Raw genomic sequence first — 21,178 nt, 5'->3', positions numbered from 1 at the left:
ATACTGTGAAAGTGCTGCACTCAATATGCCAGCAAATTTGGAAAACTCAGCAGTGGACACAGGACTGGAAAAGGTCAGTTTTCATTCCAATCCCAAAGAAAGGCAATGCCAAAGAATGCTCAAACTACCACACAATTGCATATATCTCACATGCTAGCAAAGTAATGCTCAAATTTCTTTAAGCCAGGCTTTAACAGTACGTGAACTGTGAACTTCCAGATGTTCAAGCTGGTTTTAGAAAAGCCAGAGGAACCAGAGATCAAATTGCCAACATCCGCTGGATCATCGAGAGAAGCAACAGAGTTCCAGAAAAACATCTACTTCTGCTTTATTGATTAGGCAAAACCCGTTGACTGTGTGATCACAACAAAATGTGGAAAAATTCTTCAAGAGATGGGAATGCCAGACTACCTAATCTGCCTCCTGAGAAACAGGTATGCAAGTCAGGAAGCAACATTTAGAACCAGATATGGAACAATAGATTGGTTCCAAATAGGGAAAGGAGTATGTCAAGGCTGTATCTTGTCACCCTGTTTATTTAACTTATATGCAGAGTACAGCATGAGAAATGCTGGGCTGGATGAAGCACAAGCTGGAATCAAGATTGTTGGGAGAAATATCAATAACCTCAGATATGCAGATGACACCACCCTTATGGCAGAAAGCGAAGATGAACTGAAGAGTCTTTTGATTAAAATTAAAGAGGAGAGTGAAAAAGTTGGCTTAAAACTCAACATTCAGAAAACTAAGATCCTGGCATCTGGTTTCATCACTTCTTGGCAAATAGATGGGGAAACAATGGAAACAATGAGAGACTTTTTTTCTGGGCTCCAAAATTACTGCAGATAGTGACTGCAGCCATGAAATTAAGACGCTTGCTCCTTGGATGAAAAATTATGACCAACCAAACAGCATTTGAAAAAGCGAAGTATTACTTTGCCAACAAAGGTCCGTCTAGTCAAAGCTATGGTTTTTCCAGTAGGCATGTATATATGTGAGAGTTGGACTATATCTGAGCACCGAAGAATTGATGCTTTTGAACGGTGGTGTTGGAGAAGACTCTTGAGAGTCCCTTGGACTGCAAGGAGATCCAACCAGTCAATTGTAAATGAAATCAGTCCTGAATATTCATTGGAAGGACTGATGCTGAAGCTGAAACTCCAACACTTTGGCCACCTGATGGGAAGAAGTGGCTCATTTGAAAAGACCCTGATCCTAGGAAAGATTGAAGGCGGGAGGAGAAAAGGACGACAGAGGATGAGATGGTTGCATGGCATTACCAAATCAATGGACATGAGTTTGAGTAAACTCTGGGAGTTGGTGATGGACAGGGAGGCCTGGAGTGCTGCAGTCCATGGGGTCACAAAGAGTCGGACATAACTGAGTGACTGAAGTGAACTGAACTGAGAACTGGAGGTCATCTTAGAAATTTGCCCACTAGTTACTCTATAGTTACATCCTTTTAAACATCCTTTTGTCATAACAGAAAATAACTGGTACATCATTCTTAAACTCTCCTCCCACCTTTGGTTTAGTCTTATGTGCATGTATTTATGTATGTTTGTGTGTATTAGTCTGTATGAAAATAATGCTCAGCAGAAGTCTTTTTGCAGAAGGTTCCCCAATCTATATTTGATAAAATCTGTCCTCTAGTAGATTCCTCAGGATGGGTTCATGGGTGGAGAATTTCCTAAGTTCTTTTATTTGACAGACAGTTTGGATAGATATTAAATCCTGGGCTCACGTGTTCTTTCACTGAATTTTCTATACTTGTTCATGTATTTTAATTTTGTTTAGAGTTTAAAGTTTTCTTCTACTTCAGTTCTTTTTTGGGAAGAGTCTTCCTCAGTTGTCTGTTTGACATTTTATTTCCTGATTCCTGCATTAATTCTCTATGGGTTTTACTTTTCTCTCCTTCATTTTGCAATAGGGTGTCATTTAAAAAGATTTCTAGGTTAGTGACACTAGTTTCTCATTTCTGTTGGTTGTTGCAGCTAGCCTCTTTGGCTAGAATCATTTCTGGGTCTGTTTGCTTGCCAAGGATTCTTCTGATGGTGAGAGAGTGGGGCAGGAAAAATTATGGTCTGGTCCTATGGTTTGTTGCTTTTTCTCTTTTTAATCTGTTACTTTGCACATTTGGTATTCTCTGTCTTTAAGTAACACTGAGAGTTTGGTTTTGGATAAAAATGTAGTTGCAGAGTTATTGCATATATTTTTGGAAGGAGATTTTTGGGAGGTTGCTTACCATATACCCATCACTGACTTCAGCTGCTTTGCTTTAAAAAATCCTCTTAATATATTGTCTTTTCAAACAAGAAAGAAATGTGAAAACATACAGGCATACTCGTTTTACCGTGCTTTGCTTTATTGTGCTTCTCAGATATTGCTTTCTTTTTTTATTTTACAAATTGAAGATTTGTGGCAACCTTGCATTGTTAGATAATGGTTAGTATTTTCCAGCAGTTAAGTATTTTAAAGTTAAGATATGTACATTTTTTAGACATAATGCTATTGCACACTTTAATAGAGTGTAAACATAACTTTTATACACAGTGGAAACCAAAAATTTGTGAGACTCACTTTATTAGGATATTCACTTTACTGCAGTGGTCTAGATCCTAATTCCCAACATCTCTGAGGTATGTCTGCAAATGATTTTCGACTTGTGATTACTAACTTGAAATTATTAGGTTTTGACTACATTTATAAATAGACTGCTTACAGGAGGCTAGACTTCCTATAAATTTAATTACCAGAGTTGTTTAATTCCTTAGGTAGGTTTTAACTTGTAACTGTTAGCAGTTTGCCAGACATCTGAAATACATAATAGAATATATTAAATGCATCAATGAAATTTAAAATATTTATAGACATTTAATTATTTAGGCCTTTAAATCAAACTGACAGTTTAAGGGACATTTAGTTAGCTTGACTTGAGTAGATTAAACATTTATTAAAAGGAAATAATTTATTTAGAGAAAATTTTCTAGATTTATAAAGACACTAATGAAATTGAAGCTCCAATACTTTGGCCACCTGATGCAAAGACAGTGAATGTTGGGAAAGATTGAGGGCAGGAGGAGAAGGGCTAGAGAGGATGAGATGGTTGGATAACGTCATCATCTCAACGGACAGGAGTCTGAGCAAACTCTGGAAGACAATGAAGGACAAGGAGCCTGGAATGCTGCAGTCTGTGGGGTCACACAAGGAGTCGGATGTGACTAAGTGACAGAACAACAACAATGAAGTGTGTCTGTGGTACAGCAAGACCTGCCTAAGTCCAGAAGTACAAGAAGCAATAGGGCAGAAGTCTGGGTAAGAATAAGGAGATAAGATATGAGTGGTCTCGGTGATTAGCTCTCTCTTCGCCCGACACTCTAATTTCATTTCTAAAACTTATCGCTGCTCCCAAACACATCAGGATGTTTCACACCTCATTTACTGTTTTAGGCACCGAGGAATATCAATTCAGTCACTCAGTCGTGTCCCACTCTTTGCGACCCCGTGAACCGCAGCATGCCAGGCCTCCCTGTCCATCACCAACTCCGGGAGTTTACCCAAACTCATGTCCATTGGGTCGGTGATGCCATCCAACTGAGGAATATAGGGAAGAATAATACAAAGATCCTAATCTCATGGACTTCAACTACAGAAAAGAGACAAATTAAAACAAACAAATAAATACATAATTTCAAACAGTGGCAAGACCATGAGGATTAAAAAAAAGTAGGATAAAGGAAGACAGTGATAGGGAACGGTGTTACTGGAACTGTATTCTGGGAAGGCTCCTCCGAGGTTGTGATATTTAATCAGAGATCTGAATGAAGTCAGAGAAAGACATTCAGAGGAAGAGAATTTCAGATGGAAGGTCTAGTAAATTGCAAAAGCCTTGACGTGGGAACAAGCTTGGTGGGTTTATGGTACAACAAGGAGGCGACTGTGACAAAAGCAGAGTGAAAGTAAAGTCAGAAAGACAGCTGAGCGTAAATTATAGGAGACTGGTGTGTCATGACACAAAATCTAGATTTTTTTATGAATGCCAAAGGAAGGTATTGAAATGTACTATTTGGCCTGCTTAGACTGCCTTTCTCCTCCTCGGTTATCTGGCTAACTTCCACTTGTCTTTCAAAATCAGCATCATCTCCTGTGGGACATATTATCTCCAGATAATATGAATCGCCTCCTTCTGTGTGCTACCTCTGAGCAATAACGAATGACTGAACTGTGTGTGTGTCTCATTTCATTGCAGAGTAGCTCTAAAATTTAACGTAGTAGTAGGTAGTAAAGAAAGGTTCCATAAAGGAAAACCACCCATTCAACGGTGCAAACCTTCACTTCTCTGGACCAATTCAGGTACCATTCACACGGAGGCGCATGGGAACCGGTTGCCCTGGGAGGTCGACTGCAACATTTCCCCACCTCTCTCTTGCCACCTGAGGCCAAGAAGGCTTCTCAGGACAGCCAGCCTCCCACTGTCAGGGGCCTGCTGTTTCCCCTTAGCACATCTATTCCCGCATCCTTCTTGGGCCCTGTGGTGGGATTTCGGATGGGGTGACCTTCGGGCTTCGCGTCTCTGCATCCACACTCCCGGCAAACGCTTCCGTGGCCCAGTCAACGCACCTTCTAAACAACGGGACTTAACAGCCGCGATGTCCACTGGCCTAGACAGTCCAGCTCCCGCCGCGCCTCCGTGGCACACCCTTCATCCCGCAGTCGCCCTCACGCCCCACCCCCCGCCCCGCCCCACTCACCTAGGATGCGAGTGACCCCCAAGGTCAGCTTCTCCAGGTGCGGCTTGCTGCTGCCCAGCAGCGGGGGCGGCGTCTCCTCCATGTCTCGCGTCCCGGCTCCGCGTGCGGCCGGGGAAGGGGAGGGGACCGGGCGGGGGAGCGGGGCGGGCCGGAGGGCCGGACACCGCCCGGGAGGCGCGGCCGTCAAGTTCGCGGCATGCCGGGACTTGTAGTGCTCGGCGCCTGAGAGGGCTACGGGACGGAGATGAGGGGCCCGGGCTGCTCGGGCGGTAGTAGTCCCCCGAGGAGCTTGTTCCCGCTGCCCCGGCGGGTGCTCCACGCCACGCCGCCGGGACCCAGCGACCCCTCCGGCCGGACCGTCCCGCCCCGCCGGGGCCGGCCGCGCAAGCGGGGGCGGACCTCTATGTCGTGTGGCCAATCCGGACCGGGCCTGGGGGCCGGGGCGGGGCGGCCCCGGCGCGACGCCCCGAGTGGCGGTTGTTTCAAGATGGCGGACGTGGCGGGCCCCTCCCGCCCGGGCGCGGCGGCGTTCTGGAGCCGGGACTGTATCCTTTGCCCGCCTGACAGGGGGCGCCGGCGCCTTCCCCGGGGCGAGCGGTCGCGAGGGACTCGAAGCAGAGGGGAGAAGTTCGCTGCGGACCCCGGGGGCGGGGCCGTGCTGTCGGGCCGCCGGGCAGTCCCCTTGCTTGGGTATTAGGTGGCAGAGAGCCTGCACTGTTTCTCCAGGCTGGAGTTCTAGACGTGGGCACTCGACCCAAGCTGTTTCCCTGCCCTCCTTGGCGGTGAGCTCCGGAAAGACGGCCTAGAGTCGGGGGCTGGAAGGGGCCCTCTGCCTGAGGCGACCTCCGGCCGGCCGGGTCTGTGCGGAGTGAGCTTCTGGAGGAGGGCATGGTGCTGTTTGGTCCAGGATCTTTTCGTCTTGGTTTAGGAGTATCCCTGGCCTGCGCTGTTAGGAGCAAGTCAGGACCTCGTCGGACTTTAAAGCCTGGCAGTGACGATGTATTTTCATACTTAGATCTTCAGAGAATCGTGGGACTTGTTTTCACACGGACGTGATCTGGTGATGCTGATGATGGAATCAGATGCGATGCAGATTTTAGGGTCTGGGAGTAGTGTTGATTTGTATGTAGGTTGCGGGTCGCCGCTAGCAGGGTTGAATCAGTTCTTGGATAGTTTTATGGTAGAGAAGCGGTGGCGCTTTTATCCTTGGAGTAATGAGATGTGTGACAAAACCGGTTCTTTTCCTTGCGTTAGGTACACTGTTCCAGATTGATCTTTGGCCCTGGTAACTTGCTTCATGTTCCAGGAGAGTTACCTGGAAGGAGGGCATTCAGTGTGTTGGATACCCACGGAGGCAAGCCTTTTTGTCTGTTTGCTAGGATTGGCCATAGCATTGTTAGAGGCATTGCTGTTAACTTCTGAATCGTTCTTTGCAGGTTCTCCTTAGCTAGTCAGTAAAACTTAAGAAGTTATATTATCAGTTCCCCTTGTTGGATTACTAAGATTAAAGTGTCATGCCTTGAAGAGTGGGGTATTTTTGCATTTCTTGCTGCTGAGCGTTTGGTGTTATGGACTTTCTAAGCATTATTACCATTTGTGTATGAGAGGTTGGTGAGCATCAAGTGAAATCGTGATCCTACACTGTGGATAAAAAGCACACTGATACACTGTGAAAATTAAATATTTTTTTCTTTACCTGTCAGGAGAATATGTGCATCGGGAGCAACTGGACTGAATTAGAAGTAAGGAAATTGGGATGAGTCTTTCTCGTGAAACATTGCCTCTGCAATGTTAGAATTTTCTGATAGAGATATATGAAGATTATTAACTTACAATGTGCTTCTTCAATGTAATCATTTCCATAACCATCTATGTGGCTTTCGTTATTATTCCTTAACTTTCTGTATAACCAATGCTATTGTGCTGATACGAAATGTATAAGGATAGTGTTCTGATATATAGTAGAATGTATGTGGGGTGTGGATAGGGGAGACAGTTTGTTGCAGTGGGTATGATTAAGTTAATAGGTGTGTAAACAGAATCTATGCTCTTGGTCTTAGCAGCCTTGTACTTAATTATTTATGTAATCATATTACTCCGTATTTCATATAGATATCATATAGCCTTCCTTTTCTCTTACATTCTCCCTGACTGTAAAAATTAACGTAAAATACTCATCTTTGCAGTGAAAGTGAGGAGTTGAAGTTATTTGGGGAAAATGGTGGTGATTACGTTCTGTAGAAATTCAGATGTTTGAAAGGAATTTCAAGGTTACCAGTATCACCTGTTTCCCCTCCCTATTCCACATAATGACCAATTAATATCCAGCCTTAAATATTTTCATGTTAAATTTCTGTAGGACTTAAAAGCAATGTCATATATGAATTTGTTACTGAATCTTTGCTAAAAAACATAATTATGAATCATTTGATTTGGTCATGTGTCTTTTGATCTTTCTGTAAAAAAATTTTTATTGAAATGTCTTTTGATCTTGATCTCTTTTCTCATTACACTGATGACTTCCCAGACCACCCCTGAAGTTCTTATAGTTAGAACTTTCAATAGAAAAATGCCAAAAAGTATATACCTGTAATCTGGTATTCTTTTCACACTATTCAGAGATTTTCAGTGCCTCACCTAAACAATTGGAGAAGTATGATTGAGAGATTTCCATTCCTAGATGTTTCTATCATGTGAGGACAGGTCATCTCTGACTGAAGGTCACCTTTTCATATTGTTGTTTTTATGAGTTGTGTATCTCCTGCACAGTATGATTCAGCAGTGCTATTTTGCACAAGGTATTTCTTTATACCCAGTGTGTAAACAGTGATATGCCATGTTGTCATTTTATGGCTTAAATCTACAAGTGAAATATACCCACTTTGGCCATAAACTGCTTTCCTTCTTCATTATAGCCCTTGGTAATATCAAAAGAAATTAATATTTCTGCAGTATCTAAATTTGATTGCTGAAGTGCACTTAAGTGTATTATCTTTAGCAGTATTATGAACTTGATATTAACAAATATGAACTATAAAGGACCTGGTCAAAGCATTGCAGTAGCTATAATCTCTGCCATTGAGTTTTCAATTAAATAGGGACTTTATGTTGATGTTAAAATAACATCAGTTCAGTTCAGTTGCTCAATTGTGTCCGACTCTTTGCGACCCCATGGACTGCAGCACACCAGGCCTCCCTGTCTGTCACCAACTCCCGGAGTTTACTCAAACTCATGTCCATTGAATTGGTGATGTCATCCAACCATCTCATCCTCTGTCGTCCCCTTCTCCTTCCACCTTCAATTTTTCCCAGCATCAGGGTCATTTCAGATGAGTCAGTTCTTCGCATCAGGTGGCCAAAGTATTGGAGTTTCAGCTTCAGCATCAGTCCTTCCAAAGAATATTCAGGACTGATTTCCCTTAGGATGGACTGGTTGGATCTCCTTTGCTGTCCAAAGGACTCTCAAGAGTCTTCTCCAACACCATAGTTCAAAAGCATCAATGCTTCAGCACTCAGCTTTCTTTATAGTACAACTCTCACATCCATACATGACTGCTGGAAAAACCATATATGTCAGGAAAATCATTATGGTTAGTAATGATGATACACATATTGCTGATAAGTGATTCATACTCACAAGGTTATCACAGAATGGGAAGTACCAAGTTTATTTTCTTCACATCCTGTTGCTCTAGAATAGGTATATTTATTTCTCCCTACCACTTCTGGCTTGGGTTTCTGCTTGCCACTTTAATTTCGGAAGCTTGGGTGTTAAAGACTCTTTATAACTTGCTGTACTTACCCTATTGAGGCACTTCTAGATGAACCAAGTGGAACTAAGGTGACACAGAGAACACGATAAGAGGTCCAAATTGTGTCTCTTTAACTTTCCCATGAAATATACATTTGTTGGGAATTGGTATTTGAAGAAGGTAAATATTTGGGTTCTCAAAAATAATGAGGTGAAGACAGATTACAAACAATTAGAAAATATAGGTTGGATGGAGGCAATTTCAAATATTTTGTCTTATTTATAAAAATTTCTGTTAAGGTCAGTTTATTTAGTGGTCTTATATTTGAAAAAGAAATTTGGTGTGGGTGTAACTAGTAGGGTTTGTCTGCATATTTTGCATAGGACAAAGAGAGAAAGACAGCATTGAGAGTTGTTGGACAGTGCCTCATGGGATTAAAGAAATACCAATTTAATTCGTTCCTAGATGGTTTATTATGATCCAGGCATTCTTTGATCTTAGAGATACAACATTGAACAAAACAATGCAGATTTTCACTGGCTTCGTGCTTACATGTTAGTGAAATGAAATTAGTTCATGAATAAGTAAAATAATATTATATGATTATGGGTGCTATGGAGAAAAATAAAGCAGGAAGAGAGGGTAGCTGTTAATGTCATGGGGGTCTTTTGTGTTTTGATAACTGTTGCTTTGTAGTGTTTTGAAACCAGGAATTGTGATGCCTCCAGCTTTGTTGTTCTTTCTCAAGATTGCTTTGACTAATTAAGGTCTTTTGTGGTTCCATCCAAATTTTAGGATTGCTTATTTTACAATATTTCTGTGAAAAATGACATTGGAATTTTGCTTTGAATCTGTAGATTGCTTTATGGACATTTTAGCAATACTCTTTTAATTCATGAACATGAATTTCTTTCATTTTTCTTCAGTTTCTTTCGTCAGTGTCTTATACTTTTCAGGGTACAGGTCTCTTACCTCTTTTGTTAAATTTTCTAGATTTTTTTACTCTTTTTTTGATGCAATTTTAAATTGGATTTTTTCCTCCTAATTTGTCTTCCTGATGGTTATTCTTGTATAGATTTTTATTTATTGATTTTGTATTCTGCAACTTCTGTTTATCAGCAATCTGAATGTGATTATTCTAATAGTTTTTCAGTAGAATCTTTAGTGTTTTCTGTATGTAATATCATGTCCTCTGCAAATGCATGTTTGTCAAAGGCTTCTATAGTTTGTTTTTCTTAAAGGAATAGGAAGCAAAGTTATTAGCTTAGAGTAAAGATGGGGGAAATGGTATCAGGTTGGAGGAGGAAAGAGAAAGTATAAAATATTTGATGAGCTTCTGAGTTGAGCAGACTCCTTTGTGGATGATCTAGAGAAGTGTAGTATGTTTTCCAGGACTCAGTTATGTCAGCTTTCCATCCTTGGAGATGGAGAATATTCTGCAAATCCATCCCTCTTTTATATTTTAACTGAGGGCTCTGTCACATGGAGCTTGTCCTGAGTCATCTTGAAATTTTTCCCCTCTGTACTTTTTCCCATGTGTGTATTTCCAACAGCAAATAATTAAACAGTTACTGAGGAGTCCCAGAGGATGTGAAAAATGAATCTGCTGCTAAAGAGTCTGCACAATTTCAGCTTGTAAAGCTTTTGTTTTGGATTGGGTGTCAGTGAATTTAGAAATGCTCCACTCCAGTCAGTATTAGTTACAGTCAATTTCCTTGGACTAGTAGGTCTAATATTTTGTTTGTTTACTTGTCTTATATGCCTCCTGAAATTTTCTGTGCTCATCCCTGATGTCTGAGGAAGTTTAAAGTTTTTAGAGGCACTAGGTACCAGCCAAAGTCTTGAAGCTGGGACAGTGCATATGCTGCTGAGGAGTTCTGAACCACCTAGCAAGTCAGACAGTAAGCACCACCATTGTGTTCCTTAGTTTCCTCCGGGATTCTAGGCATTTCCAGTCAACATTTCTTGAAAAGATTCCATTTCTAGAATTGGTTCTAAACTGAAATATATTGGCTTTCTAACATGTTTTATCCACTGTTTTATTCCTGTCTGCTCCCAGGAGGAAATAGTTAATATTTGATTTGTCTACAAATTTTGGAAAACACAGTATTTCATAAAGTAATACAAAACTTTGGACTTTTCTATGTCATTTGAAAAATAATTGTTTAGACACCTGCTTCCTGTATGTGTAATAGAAGGTTATCAAATGGTAGACATACCTGGATTTAAATCTAGTTCTGAATAACATTTTATTTCTGAAAAGTAAACTTTATTATATTGGTTCCCTTTCTATATCGGTGTTCGGCTCAGCTGGTAAAGAATCCGCCTGCATTGCAGGAGACCTGGGTTCGATCCCTGGGTTGGGAAGATCCCCTGGAGAAGGGAATAGCTACCCACTCCAGTACTCTGGCCTGAAGAATTTCATAGACTGTATAGTCCATGGGGTCGCAAAGAGCTGGATACGACTGAGTGACTTTCACCCTTTCAAAATTTCTCCTTTTGAAATTCGAAATAGTTCTTTTTTGTCTTAAATTTCTTCCACTTGTTAAATAGTAGGGCTTCTTGAGACATTTCATGAATGTACTGTGGAAGAATAAAAAATATTTTTGTGTTTGCATAATTGAGCTGCTCTTAAACAGTATTTGTTCTTCAAAGCTAAAACTCATTTTGAAATTACGTATTCATGCCTCAGATAACTTGTCAGTTCACCAAAGATGAGCACGATGGAGTGTTTAACTCCTTGTTTAGAAAAGGAAAGAAAATGAGAGGAAACTACAGCAGAATTTATAGTGCTGGGTATGTCATTTGGGAATAAGCATGGATAAAACTTTAATGGAACAAGGCATTCCAGCATTTTTACAAAGCAGATAGTTGTGAATATATAAAGATGAACTTTAAAAGATTATTAATTTTGCTACATTTAATTACATTACTTCCTAGTTTTGTTTTTAAAAGCTAGTTACAAACTTCTAGCTCAAAAGAAATTGCAAATTACAGCAGAAGTACAGAACAACAGCATTTGGATGTTGGATAATCTTTTCTAGTATTTTCCTTTATGCCTTCCTGCATAGTTTCTGATGAAGAACAGTCAGTAGTGTATGTTCCAGGTATGATTTTCTATATTAATTTGGTAAACTTCTTTGCTTCTTAAGAGTTAGAAGAAAATAAAACATTAGGACAACTTTGTAGGTATAAGTAGATGCAGAACAGTTCATCAGAACCTAGTTTTTTTTTTCTTTTTTTAATATTTGGTGTGACCCCACTAAGATTTGAAATATTGCCTTATTTTAGGATCTGGCTGGCAAGTCAGCTTTTGATGAATTTATAGAATACTTCGTTCATGGATTAGCAGATTCTTTTGTTACTTTTCATGTTCAAATAATAGTCTAAATTTTATATTTCAAAGAAAATGTATAAACTTCATGACGTAGGGTTTATGTAACAGACTTTGAAGTTTACTGGTTGTTATGAGATGAGTTGTAAAACTGAACCATTGGAGGCACATCTAATTAGGTGAAAATTCAGATTTTTAGTTTCCAATAAGTTAAGGTACATATGGCATGTTGTAGTTTATTGGTTTTAATGTGATTTACAAATGTTCACATCCCCTTTAAAAAATATTTCAGTTGAATTTCTAATGCATTCACAACACAGTCTTTTCATGACTCGTTATTTAGTGCCAGAGCCTTAAAATTAAGTTTATAAAGAGATTTGCCTATCAGGTGCCATACAGTAGAGGGTATCAAGGAAGAGGTTGCTAGGGGGAGGGTTTAAAAGAATGAAAAGATATAATTTTGAAATCTTGTTTTGATGGAAATCCTTAGGAATTTCTACAGAAGGAAATATCAGGTCAAGACACAAGATGCTGAATCCAAAAGCTGATGTTAAAGTCAAGACCTCCAGGGTGACTGCTGCTCCAGTCTCCATGGAGTCTTTAAAAGGTGCAGGAGATTCAGTTGATGAACAGGTCAGTAATTTCTTTTTTTCTGTTTTATTTTTTTCCTTATTCTCCAATCTTTATAAACACTGGCCAATGAGTCATTTTTCTGTGCTGGCCAATGACTGATAGGTCAGTGTGGAAGAGTCCTTGAAAGAACATTAGGTGATCTACAAGTATTTTGAAAAGATACAGAGGATTCAGGGATGCTTTATTAATATTTAGTATGAATATAAAGTATATATATTACTCAAAGCTTTTGTTACAGAATGTTCAGGCTTACTTTAAGCCTAAGTTAAGAAGCGTTTATTGTTTTCATAAGTTTCAGAAAACTTACATCCTGATCTGTGTGGTGTTAGTAAATCAAATTGACAGCAGTTTTTTAAATTTTATTAGGTATTCTTTATGATTTTTGTTCATGTAAATATGTTAGTTGATAAATAATCCTTTGCATATAAGAAAACGCTTTGTTAAAATTAGCATATATTATTATTATTATTTCCTTCACTTGTCAAATACTATCATGAAGACTTTATTTTTATCGCTCAGTCATTTATTTCTCCCTTGTCTGTCTTTGCCTCTCTAACAGTGTCTCTACATTCCTTTGGTACGTGCCCTGTCTAGTTCGTTTATTTTACTTTGCATGTGTGCTAAGTCACTTCAGTCATGTCCGACTCTTTGCAACCCTATGGACTGTAGCCTGCCAGGCTCCTCTGTCCATGGGATTCTCCAGCCAAGAATATACGAGTAGGTTGCCATTTCCTTCCCTGTTATTTTACTTTATATTTTGTCTTCTCAACCAGAGGTTAAGTCAGGGTTTGACAGTCTATGAGTTGTAGGCATCTGCTTTTCCCTGTTTTGTGAGTCAAGTGTTACTGGAACACAGCCTTTCTCTTAACATTCTTTTAATGTCATCTTACTGCTGCTTTCGTATTACAGTGTCAGAGGTGCTGTAAAGATGTATGCCTACAAAGCCAAAATCCTTTACTATTGAACTCTTTATAAAAAAATGTTTTTCAAAAAAAAAATGTTTTACAGTACCTGGTTTATGTTCTTGAGGAAATGTTCAGTGTCTAGTTTTGTTACTTGTTACTCTTGACCCTTGAACAACACAGGTGTTAGGGGTGTTGAACCCCATGCAGTCAAATATCTGCATATAATTTTTGACTCCTCCAAAACTTCTCTAGTAACTTACTGTTGAATGAAAGCTTTGCTGATAACATAGTTTACACATATTTTGAGTTTATATGTATATATACATGTATTTTACACATTCATGACACGCCTAACTTTTTCCTTAATTTATTTTTATATATTTCTTTAGGGTGTGTGGTTCATTTACAAGTTTTTTCAAATTGTCTTAAATCTCCAACAAGTTTTCCAGTGTATTTATTGAAAAAAATCTGCTTATAAGTAGACCTGTGCAGTTCAGACTCACGTTGTTAAGGGTCAACTTAACACGTTGGGTCAACTTATCACGTTTAGTTATCTACAGGATTTAACTGTGATTAGCTCAAATCTTGCATGGGCTTCCCAGGTGGCTCAGTGGATAAAGAATCCACCTACCAATTTTGAACTGTGGTGTTGGAGAAGACTCTTGAGAGTCCCTTGGGCTGCAAGGAGATCCAACCAGTACATCCTAAAGGAGATCAGTCCTGGGTGTTCACTGGAAGGACTGATGCTGAAGCTGAAACTCCAATACGTTGTCCACCTCATGCGAAGAGTTGACTCATTGGAAAAGACCCTGATGCTGGGAGGGATTGGGGGCAGGAGGAGAATGGGACGACAGAGGATGAGATGGCTGAATGGCGTCACCGACTTGATGGACATGAGTTTGGGTAAACTCCAGGAGTTGATGATGGACAGGGAGGCCTGGCGTGCTGCAATTCATGGGGTCGCAAAGAGTCGGACATGACTGAGCAACTGAACTGAACCAATGCATGAGATGCAGGAGATGTGGGTTCAGTCCCTGGGTTGGGAAGATTCACTGGAGGAGGAACTGGCAACCCACTCCATTATTCTTGCCTGGAAAATCTCATAAACAGAGGAGCCTGGCAGACTGCAGTCCATGGTGTCACAAGGACATGACTGAGCTCAAAAGTCCTGTTATGTTGCTTATATCCCCAGTATATCCACTTCACAAAAGCTGTTCCCCATTAATCTCAGCTGCTGACAACCGCTAACCTGCTTTTAATCCCTGAATATTTGTCTGTTCTGAATATTTCGTATAAATGAAATAATGTACTTTATGGTCTTTTGTGACTGGCTTCTTTCACTTCAAGGTTCATCTATGTTGTATCATGAATCATTGCTTCATTCCTTTCTATGGCTCAGTGCATGTTTTGTTTAACCACCAGTTGAAGGACATTTGGATTGTTACACTTTTTGGCTAATATGAATATGCTCCATCAGCATTCATGCACAGATTTTTGTATGGATTTCTGTTTTCAATTTTCATGGGTATATATCTAGAAGTAGAATTGCTGGGGCATGTAGTAATTCTGTTTAAGCTTTTGATGTACTGCCAAAGTAGCTATACTGTTTTACATTCTACTAGCAATGTATGAGAATTCTAGATTCTCCACGTTCTCACCAACGCTTGATATCCATTTTTTTTGTTTATAATTGTAGTAAATTTGAAGTGGTATCTCATGGTTTTGATTTGTATTTTCCTAATGGCCAGTAGTGGACTTCACTGGTAGCTCAGATGGTAAATAATCCACCTGCAATGCAGGAGACCCAGGTTCGATCCCTGAGTGGGAAAGATCCCCTGGAGAGGGGAATGGCAACCCACTCCAGTATTCTTGCATGGAGAATTCCATGGACACAGGAGCCTGGTGAGCTACAGTCCATGGGGTTGCAAAGAGTCGGACATAGCTGAGTGACTAAACACACACACACACACACACACACACACACACACACACACACGCACGCACGCACGCACGCACGCCAGTAATGATCATCTGTTTATGTGCTTCTTGGCCATTTGTATGTGTTCTTCTTATTGATGAGTTGTAAGAAGTTATTTATAAATTCCACCTCTGAGTCTCTTATCAGATACGTTATTTGCAAATATTTTCTCCCATTCTGTGGGTTGTTTTTTTTCACTTTTTTATTGGTGTCCTTTGAAGCTTAAATATTTTAAATTTTGATGAAGTTCAGCTTACCAATGTTTTTCTTTTATTGTCTGTGCTTTGCTGTCGTGTCTAAGAAATCATTACCTAAACCAAGTTCTCAAAGATTTATACCAGTATCTAAGAGCTTTGTACTTTTAGATATTACATCTAAGTTTTGATCCATTTTGATTTACTTTCTGTAGATGGTGTGGGTAGTGACCCAGCTTTATTCTTTTGCATGTGGATGTCCTCTTGTCCCAGTATCATTTGTTGCAAAGACTATTCTTTCTTTGTCTTGCCACCCTTGTTGAAAAATCTTTTAATCATAAATGTAAGTGTCTATTTCTGTAATCTCAGTTCTATTCCATTGATCTGTATTTCTGTTTTAATGCCAATACCACTCTGTTTTAATATATTGTAGCTTGGCAGAAGGCTTGGAATCAGAAAGTGTAAATAGTCCAAGTTCTTCTTTTTCAAGGTTGTTTTGGCTATAATGGGTCCTTTGCATTTCCATAGGAATTATGGAATCAGCTTGCCAGTTTCTGCAGAAAGTCAGCTTGGGATTTTGGTAGCAATTGTGTTGACTCTTTTTAAAAAAAAGTTGAAAAATACAGTTGATTTACAATAATGTGTTAGTTTCAGGTATACATCAAAGTGATTCAGTTTTACATATATGTGTTTATAATTATGTATGTGTGTATATATATACATATATTTTCTTTTTAGATTCTTTTCCCTTATAGATTTTTGTAAAATATTGAGTCTAGTTCCCTGTGCTATACAGTAGGCTCTTATTGGTTATCTATTTTATATATAATACTCTGTATATGTTAATCCCATAAATTAAGTGATTGGGAATCTTTTTTTTTTATTTTAATTTTTTATACAACTTTAAAGGTTACTTTCCACTTACAGTTATTACAATATATTGTCTGTATTTCCCATATTGTACAGTACATCCTTGAGCCTTGCATCCCATAGTTTGTATCTCCTACTCTGCTACCCCTACCTTGTGTTAAATCTTTAGATCAATTTGGCGAGTACTCTCAGCTTTATAATATTGTCTTCTAGACCTTGAATATGGTGTGTAAGTTGTCTATTTATTTATATCTTTAATTTCTTCCAGTGATGTTTTGTTGTTTTCAGTGTACATGCCAAATTTATTTTCAAGTTTTAAGTATTTTATACTTTGTGATGCTACTATTAATGAAATCGTTTTCTTAATTTCATTTTTGGATTTTTGACTGCTAGAAACATAGTTGATTTTTTATCCTGTAACCTTTCTAAATTCATTGATTAGTTCTAATCTAATAGCTTTTTGGTGATTTTCTTACAATTTCTTATATACAAGATTATGCCATCTGTGAATAGAGATAGTTTTATATTTGCCTTTTCAGTTCGGATTCCTTTTATTTCAGTTGTCTCGTAAAGAGATTTAAAAATGTGACAAACCTTATTCCAAATCGTTTTTTCATACTGATAGTCTTTTGGTTCAGTACCGATTATTGAGGGAACCATTCATTTCTGCATTGAATTGCCATGATGCTATTATAAATCAAGGAGAGACTTAAGATTTCACTACAAGTCTGGCATCTGTGAGAGGAGAAGGAAAGAAAGATTGACAGGGAAGAGGCTCAGACTTCCTTGCAGTCTGAGATAATATATGAGAGATGTATTATTCTTCCCTTATTATAGCATAGCATCTTATTTGGTAATCTCTAATTTTGTGTTTATCATTCTGTTGTTTCTCTTTATCAGAGGTTGACAAACTATTTCTGTAAAAGGCCAGATGGTAAATGTTTAGCCTTTGTGAGACACATGGCCTCTGTCTTAATTATTTAATTCTACCATGATAGTGTGGAAAGTGCCATATGTATGTCAGTGTATAAATGAATATGCATGGCTGTGTTTTAATAAACTTTTTTTTCCAAAAATAAGCTTTGAGCCAGATTTAGCTTGCAGTCATAGTTTATCAACTGCTGTCCTATATGGTGTAAACACGTGTTTGTTTTTCAAACAATGGTGGTGGTGTAGTCACTAAGTTGTGTCCACCTCTTGCAACCCTGATGGAGTGTGGCCCACCAGGCTCCTCCGTCCATGGGATTTTCCAGGCAAGAATACTGGAGTGGGTTGCCATTTCCTTCTCCAGGGGATCTTTCCCAATCCAGGGATTGAACCCACGTCTCTTGCATTGCAGGAGGTCTCTTCTCAGCCACCAGGGAATCCCATAGTTTTAAGTATATTTCCAAGTTTTTATGAACGTTCTCATCATATTGTCTGATTTGGTTTTTTTTCATTCAGTATTATGTTTCTGAGGTTTATTTATGCTGCATGTTGTCATATTTAGTTTCTTTTCACTGATATTTCAATCAGGGTTTACTCAGTTATTTCAACTGAGAGTATGTTTAGTATATAAAAATTTGTTAAACTGGTGCTGGAGAACTGAAAGGCAAAAAGGGCCACACTAATTTATCATGTAGGTAATAACAGCAAGACACAACCACCATCTCTAGAGTTGGGAAAACAGAACAAATCGGAATTATTAAAACCTCGAAACTTGGAGGAGGGGCCACTTAGAGCTGAAATTTGGACCTTTGATGATGGGGAACTAGCCTAAGGGGTATTGCTGTCTCCAAGGAGACGTGACAGGCTGGTTCTGTGAGGCCTGGAAGAATCACCAACTGGAATGGGTTGTTCTTGCCAGGGTGAGGATCTCTGGCAGGGCCAACACTGAGAGAGACAGAAAGCAATAGAAAGGAATGTGTCCTTTCTTCCTCTCAGAGCCTCTCCTTCTCCCTGTTGGTAGAGCTTCATAGAGAACAGGCTTCCCTGGTGGTTCAGATGGTAAAGAATCTGCCTGCAATGCGGGAGACCTGTGTTCAGTCCCTGGGTTGGCAAGATCCCCTGGAGGAGGGCATGGCAACCCACTCCAGTATTCTTGCCTGGAGATTTCCCATGGACTGGAAAGCCTGGCGGGCTGTAAGTCCATGGGCTCACAAAGAGCTGGACGTGACTGAGCGACTAAGCACAGCATAATAGAGAATGATGTGGCAAAGGAGAATTGAGGTTTCCAGAGCCTCAGCCTCACAAAACAAAGCAGGGTGGGGTGGGTTTGAAGATGGATTAATGTCAACTAACAATCAGTAGCTGCAGAATTCCATTGTATAAACATACCACTGTTTAACTTTGGTTGACAAACATTTGTGTTTTCAGGTTTTTGCCTGAACACAATGCTGCTGAAGTTCTTGCCTATTTGCAAGAGTTTCTCTTTTTTGTTTACTGAAATCTCTTAATGGGTTTTCAGCGATTTTTCCCTTTGTCAAATCCAGTGACTCCTTTTAATATTCTGTTTTTTGATTATTACCACTGTTAACCCCACATTCTTCTTAAAACTTTTTTCTCCTACAATATTGTATGCTTCTGATCCTCCTTTTGTCTTTTAAGTTACCAGTTTTAATTTATTTTCTTGGATTAGGAGTTGATTTTTAAAAACTAGTATTTTTTTCTTAATTTTAAGGAAAATTTTAAAACATAGAAAAATATAAAGAAAATAATAAAAATCTAAACATTATGGATAGCAGCATATGGCTGAATTTTAAATTTTTATGTTTTTCTCTGACTTGAGATCCAGACCCACATTTCCAGCTTCCTGCCTAAACATTTCCTCATGAATGTCCTCCTGGCATCTCAAACTGACCATATCTAAAATCTAAAACCAAATTCATTTAATGTTTTTTTTTTTTTTTTTTTACCATGTCTTGTTTCCCATTTCCTTTTTCTCGCTTATCTTTCCCATCTTTGGCTAACAGTGCTTCCAGGATCCATTTTAGGGGTCTTGGATTATTCTTGGCCACGTGAAGTAATTGGACTGATTTACTTTGTGGTTGCATAACTGCCAATGCCAAAGATTATTTTTTTAAGCATTCCTTTTATGTGTTAACTGCGGGTACCTTGTGAATTCCTAGATTTCATGGCTTTAAAGATCCCTCTTTGATGTTCATGTACTAGGAGAACTTTTTATAGTTTAAGAGGTAGGATAGTACAGTGGGTAAGAACATAGACTGTGGAATCAATGCTTGAATCTTGATTTTGCTACTTAACTGCTATATTCCTAGGCAATATATGTACCCTCACTATAGAATAGGAATAATATCTACCTAATAGCATTGTGGTGAAAATGAAATGTATTAATAAGCATAAAATACTTAGAATATTCCTAATAACACTAGATATAACGTTACCTAGTATTACTATTACTCTTTGATCTAATACCCTTTGGAATGAACCTTGGGATATATTGAGAGCTTAGAGACTGGTGTCTCTGCTGCCAGCCTTAGTATACCTTCAAGCAGCCATGGGACTGTGGTGTCAGAAGGGATCTCAGTATCTTCCATTAGGTGTTTGTTTCTGTGACATTCACCAAGGGAAAGTTGTTTCCTTATTATTCCCTAATACTTAAGCAGGCACATTTGTGCCTGTGAGTTCTTACTCTCTGCTTTTCCTGTGTAAATTTCATGATGTCCCCTGGTGGACAGCCGTTCCTTAACCTGTTTTGAGCTCACAGTAGGTTTAAATGAAATAGATAGTCTTCTAACAAATAAAAGAGATCCAAGAAATTTCATCTCCTGTGCTAATTTTAAGAAATTTCTTGAAAAGTCTTGAAAATTGTTTTTTGTGAAAGTTAATCAGAATGATTTTTGTTTGTTTGTTTTAGAGTTTCTGCAGGGGAGAAATAAAGAGTGCATCACTGAAGGATTTGTGTCTTGAAGACAAAAGACGCATTGCAAACTTAATTAAAGAACTGGCCAGGTGAGACAAAGCCTTATATGAAGTGTATTAGTATGTGAGAGAGAATATTTTTTTGAAAATAGAAAATTAAAAATATGTTCTGATGTCATCCTGTCATTGGTCTTATGGGAACAAAGACTTTTAGAAAAAATAATATTCTGTGGTGCCAAAAAGAAAAGTAGAACACACACACACACACACACACACACACACACACACAAACATAAAATGGAAAAGAAATAAACAGCAGAACAAACACTCTCCAATTTGTGTTTTCTGGTTTATTCACTTTCCCAGTTGTTTCATAGAAATATCTGCAGCGGTCATGTATCAAGAGGGAACATTTTGAAACTTAGCTCTTCTGTTGATGTAGGTTGATATTGTTGTAATCAGAGGCATAGCAGTTACTTTTGGTTTTGCTTTAGCATCTGAAATGGAAGAGAACATTCATTTTATTGTCATCTTTCACAAGAATACTTGTCAGTTTGCTAACTTCTGATAGTTTCAAATAAGGGGTTTTCAATTTTGAGAGAGTTCTTAGCTGTTTGGATGTATTATTCCAGTTTATTAATGATGTGTTTGAAGCATATTTACTTTGTATAATTTTTTCTTAACATACATGTCAAGCTTTGAGATCTTAATAAATGAAGATGTTTGTATATATAAAATATAAATATATCTATAATATAAATTATAAAAGTTAAGTTTAGAGGAAGGCCATACCTAAACATTGATAAAATAGTACTAATTTTTATCATTGAATTGTATGTTTGAATATAGTAGGCTACTTGAAGTTTTTGTTGTTGTTGTTGTTTATCTTTAGAGTTCTTA

General features: G+C 38.8%; 2 protein-coding genes across 2 annotated transcripts in view; one reads left to right on the top strand and one right to left on the bottom strand.

Moving 5' to 3' along the window:
* Positions 1 to 5,069, bottom strand: part of TPGS2 (tubulin polyglutamylase complex subunit 2) — a 60,083-nt gene extending 55,014 nt beyond the window's left edge. The window contains exon 1 of the mRNA XM_043444204.1: positions 4,752 to 5,069. Coding sequence (XP_043300139.1) covers positions 4,752 to 4,833 — 82 coding nt within the window. The 5' untranslated portion in view covers positions 4,834 to 5,069. The remainder of the gene's footprint in view (positions 1 to 4,751) is intronic.
* On the top strand, positions 4,996 to 20,870 carry LOC122425655 (protein hinderin-like). Its single transcript, XM_043444205.1, has 4 exons — positions 4,996 to 5,296; positions 11,575 to 11,610; positions 12,328 to 12,470; positions 20,274 to 20,870. The coding sequence occupies exons 1-4, from the start codon at positions 4,996 to 4,998 to the stop codon at positions 20,370 to 20,372; spliced, it is 579 nt and encodes a 192-aa protein (XP_043300140.1). The 3' UTR covers positions 20,373 to 20,870.
* The last annotated feature ends 308 nt before the right edge of the window (positions 20,871 to 21,178 follow it).

This window comes from Cervus canadensis, chromosome 23 (assembly GCF_019320065.1).
Source record: "Cervus canadensis isolate Bull #8, Minnesota chromosome 23, ASM1932006v1, whole genome shotgun sequence".
NCBI lineage: Eukaryota > Metazoa > Chordata > Mammalia > Artiodactyla > Cervidae > Cervus > Cervus canadensis.
Note: the sequence above shows the minus strand (reverse complement) of the source record. Positions and strands in the feature narration are given on the sequence as shown.

Bases quoted from the DNA above. Each gene is read 5' to 3' on its own strand.
- LOC122425655 (XM_043444205.1), top strand. From the start codon at position 4,996: ATGAGGGGCCCGGGCTGCTCGGGCGGTAGTAGTCCCCCGAGGAGCTTG. The intron at 5,297-11,574 runs GTATCCTTTGCC...CTTCCTGCATAG, and splicing joins GGCGTTCTGGAGCCGGGACT to TTTCTGATGAAGAACAGTCA. The intron at 11,611-12,327 runs GTATGATTTTCT...GGAAATCCTTAG, and splicing joins GTCAGTAGTGTATGTTCCAG to GAATTTCTACAGAAGGAAAT.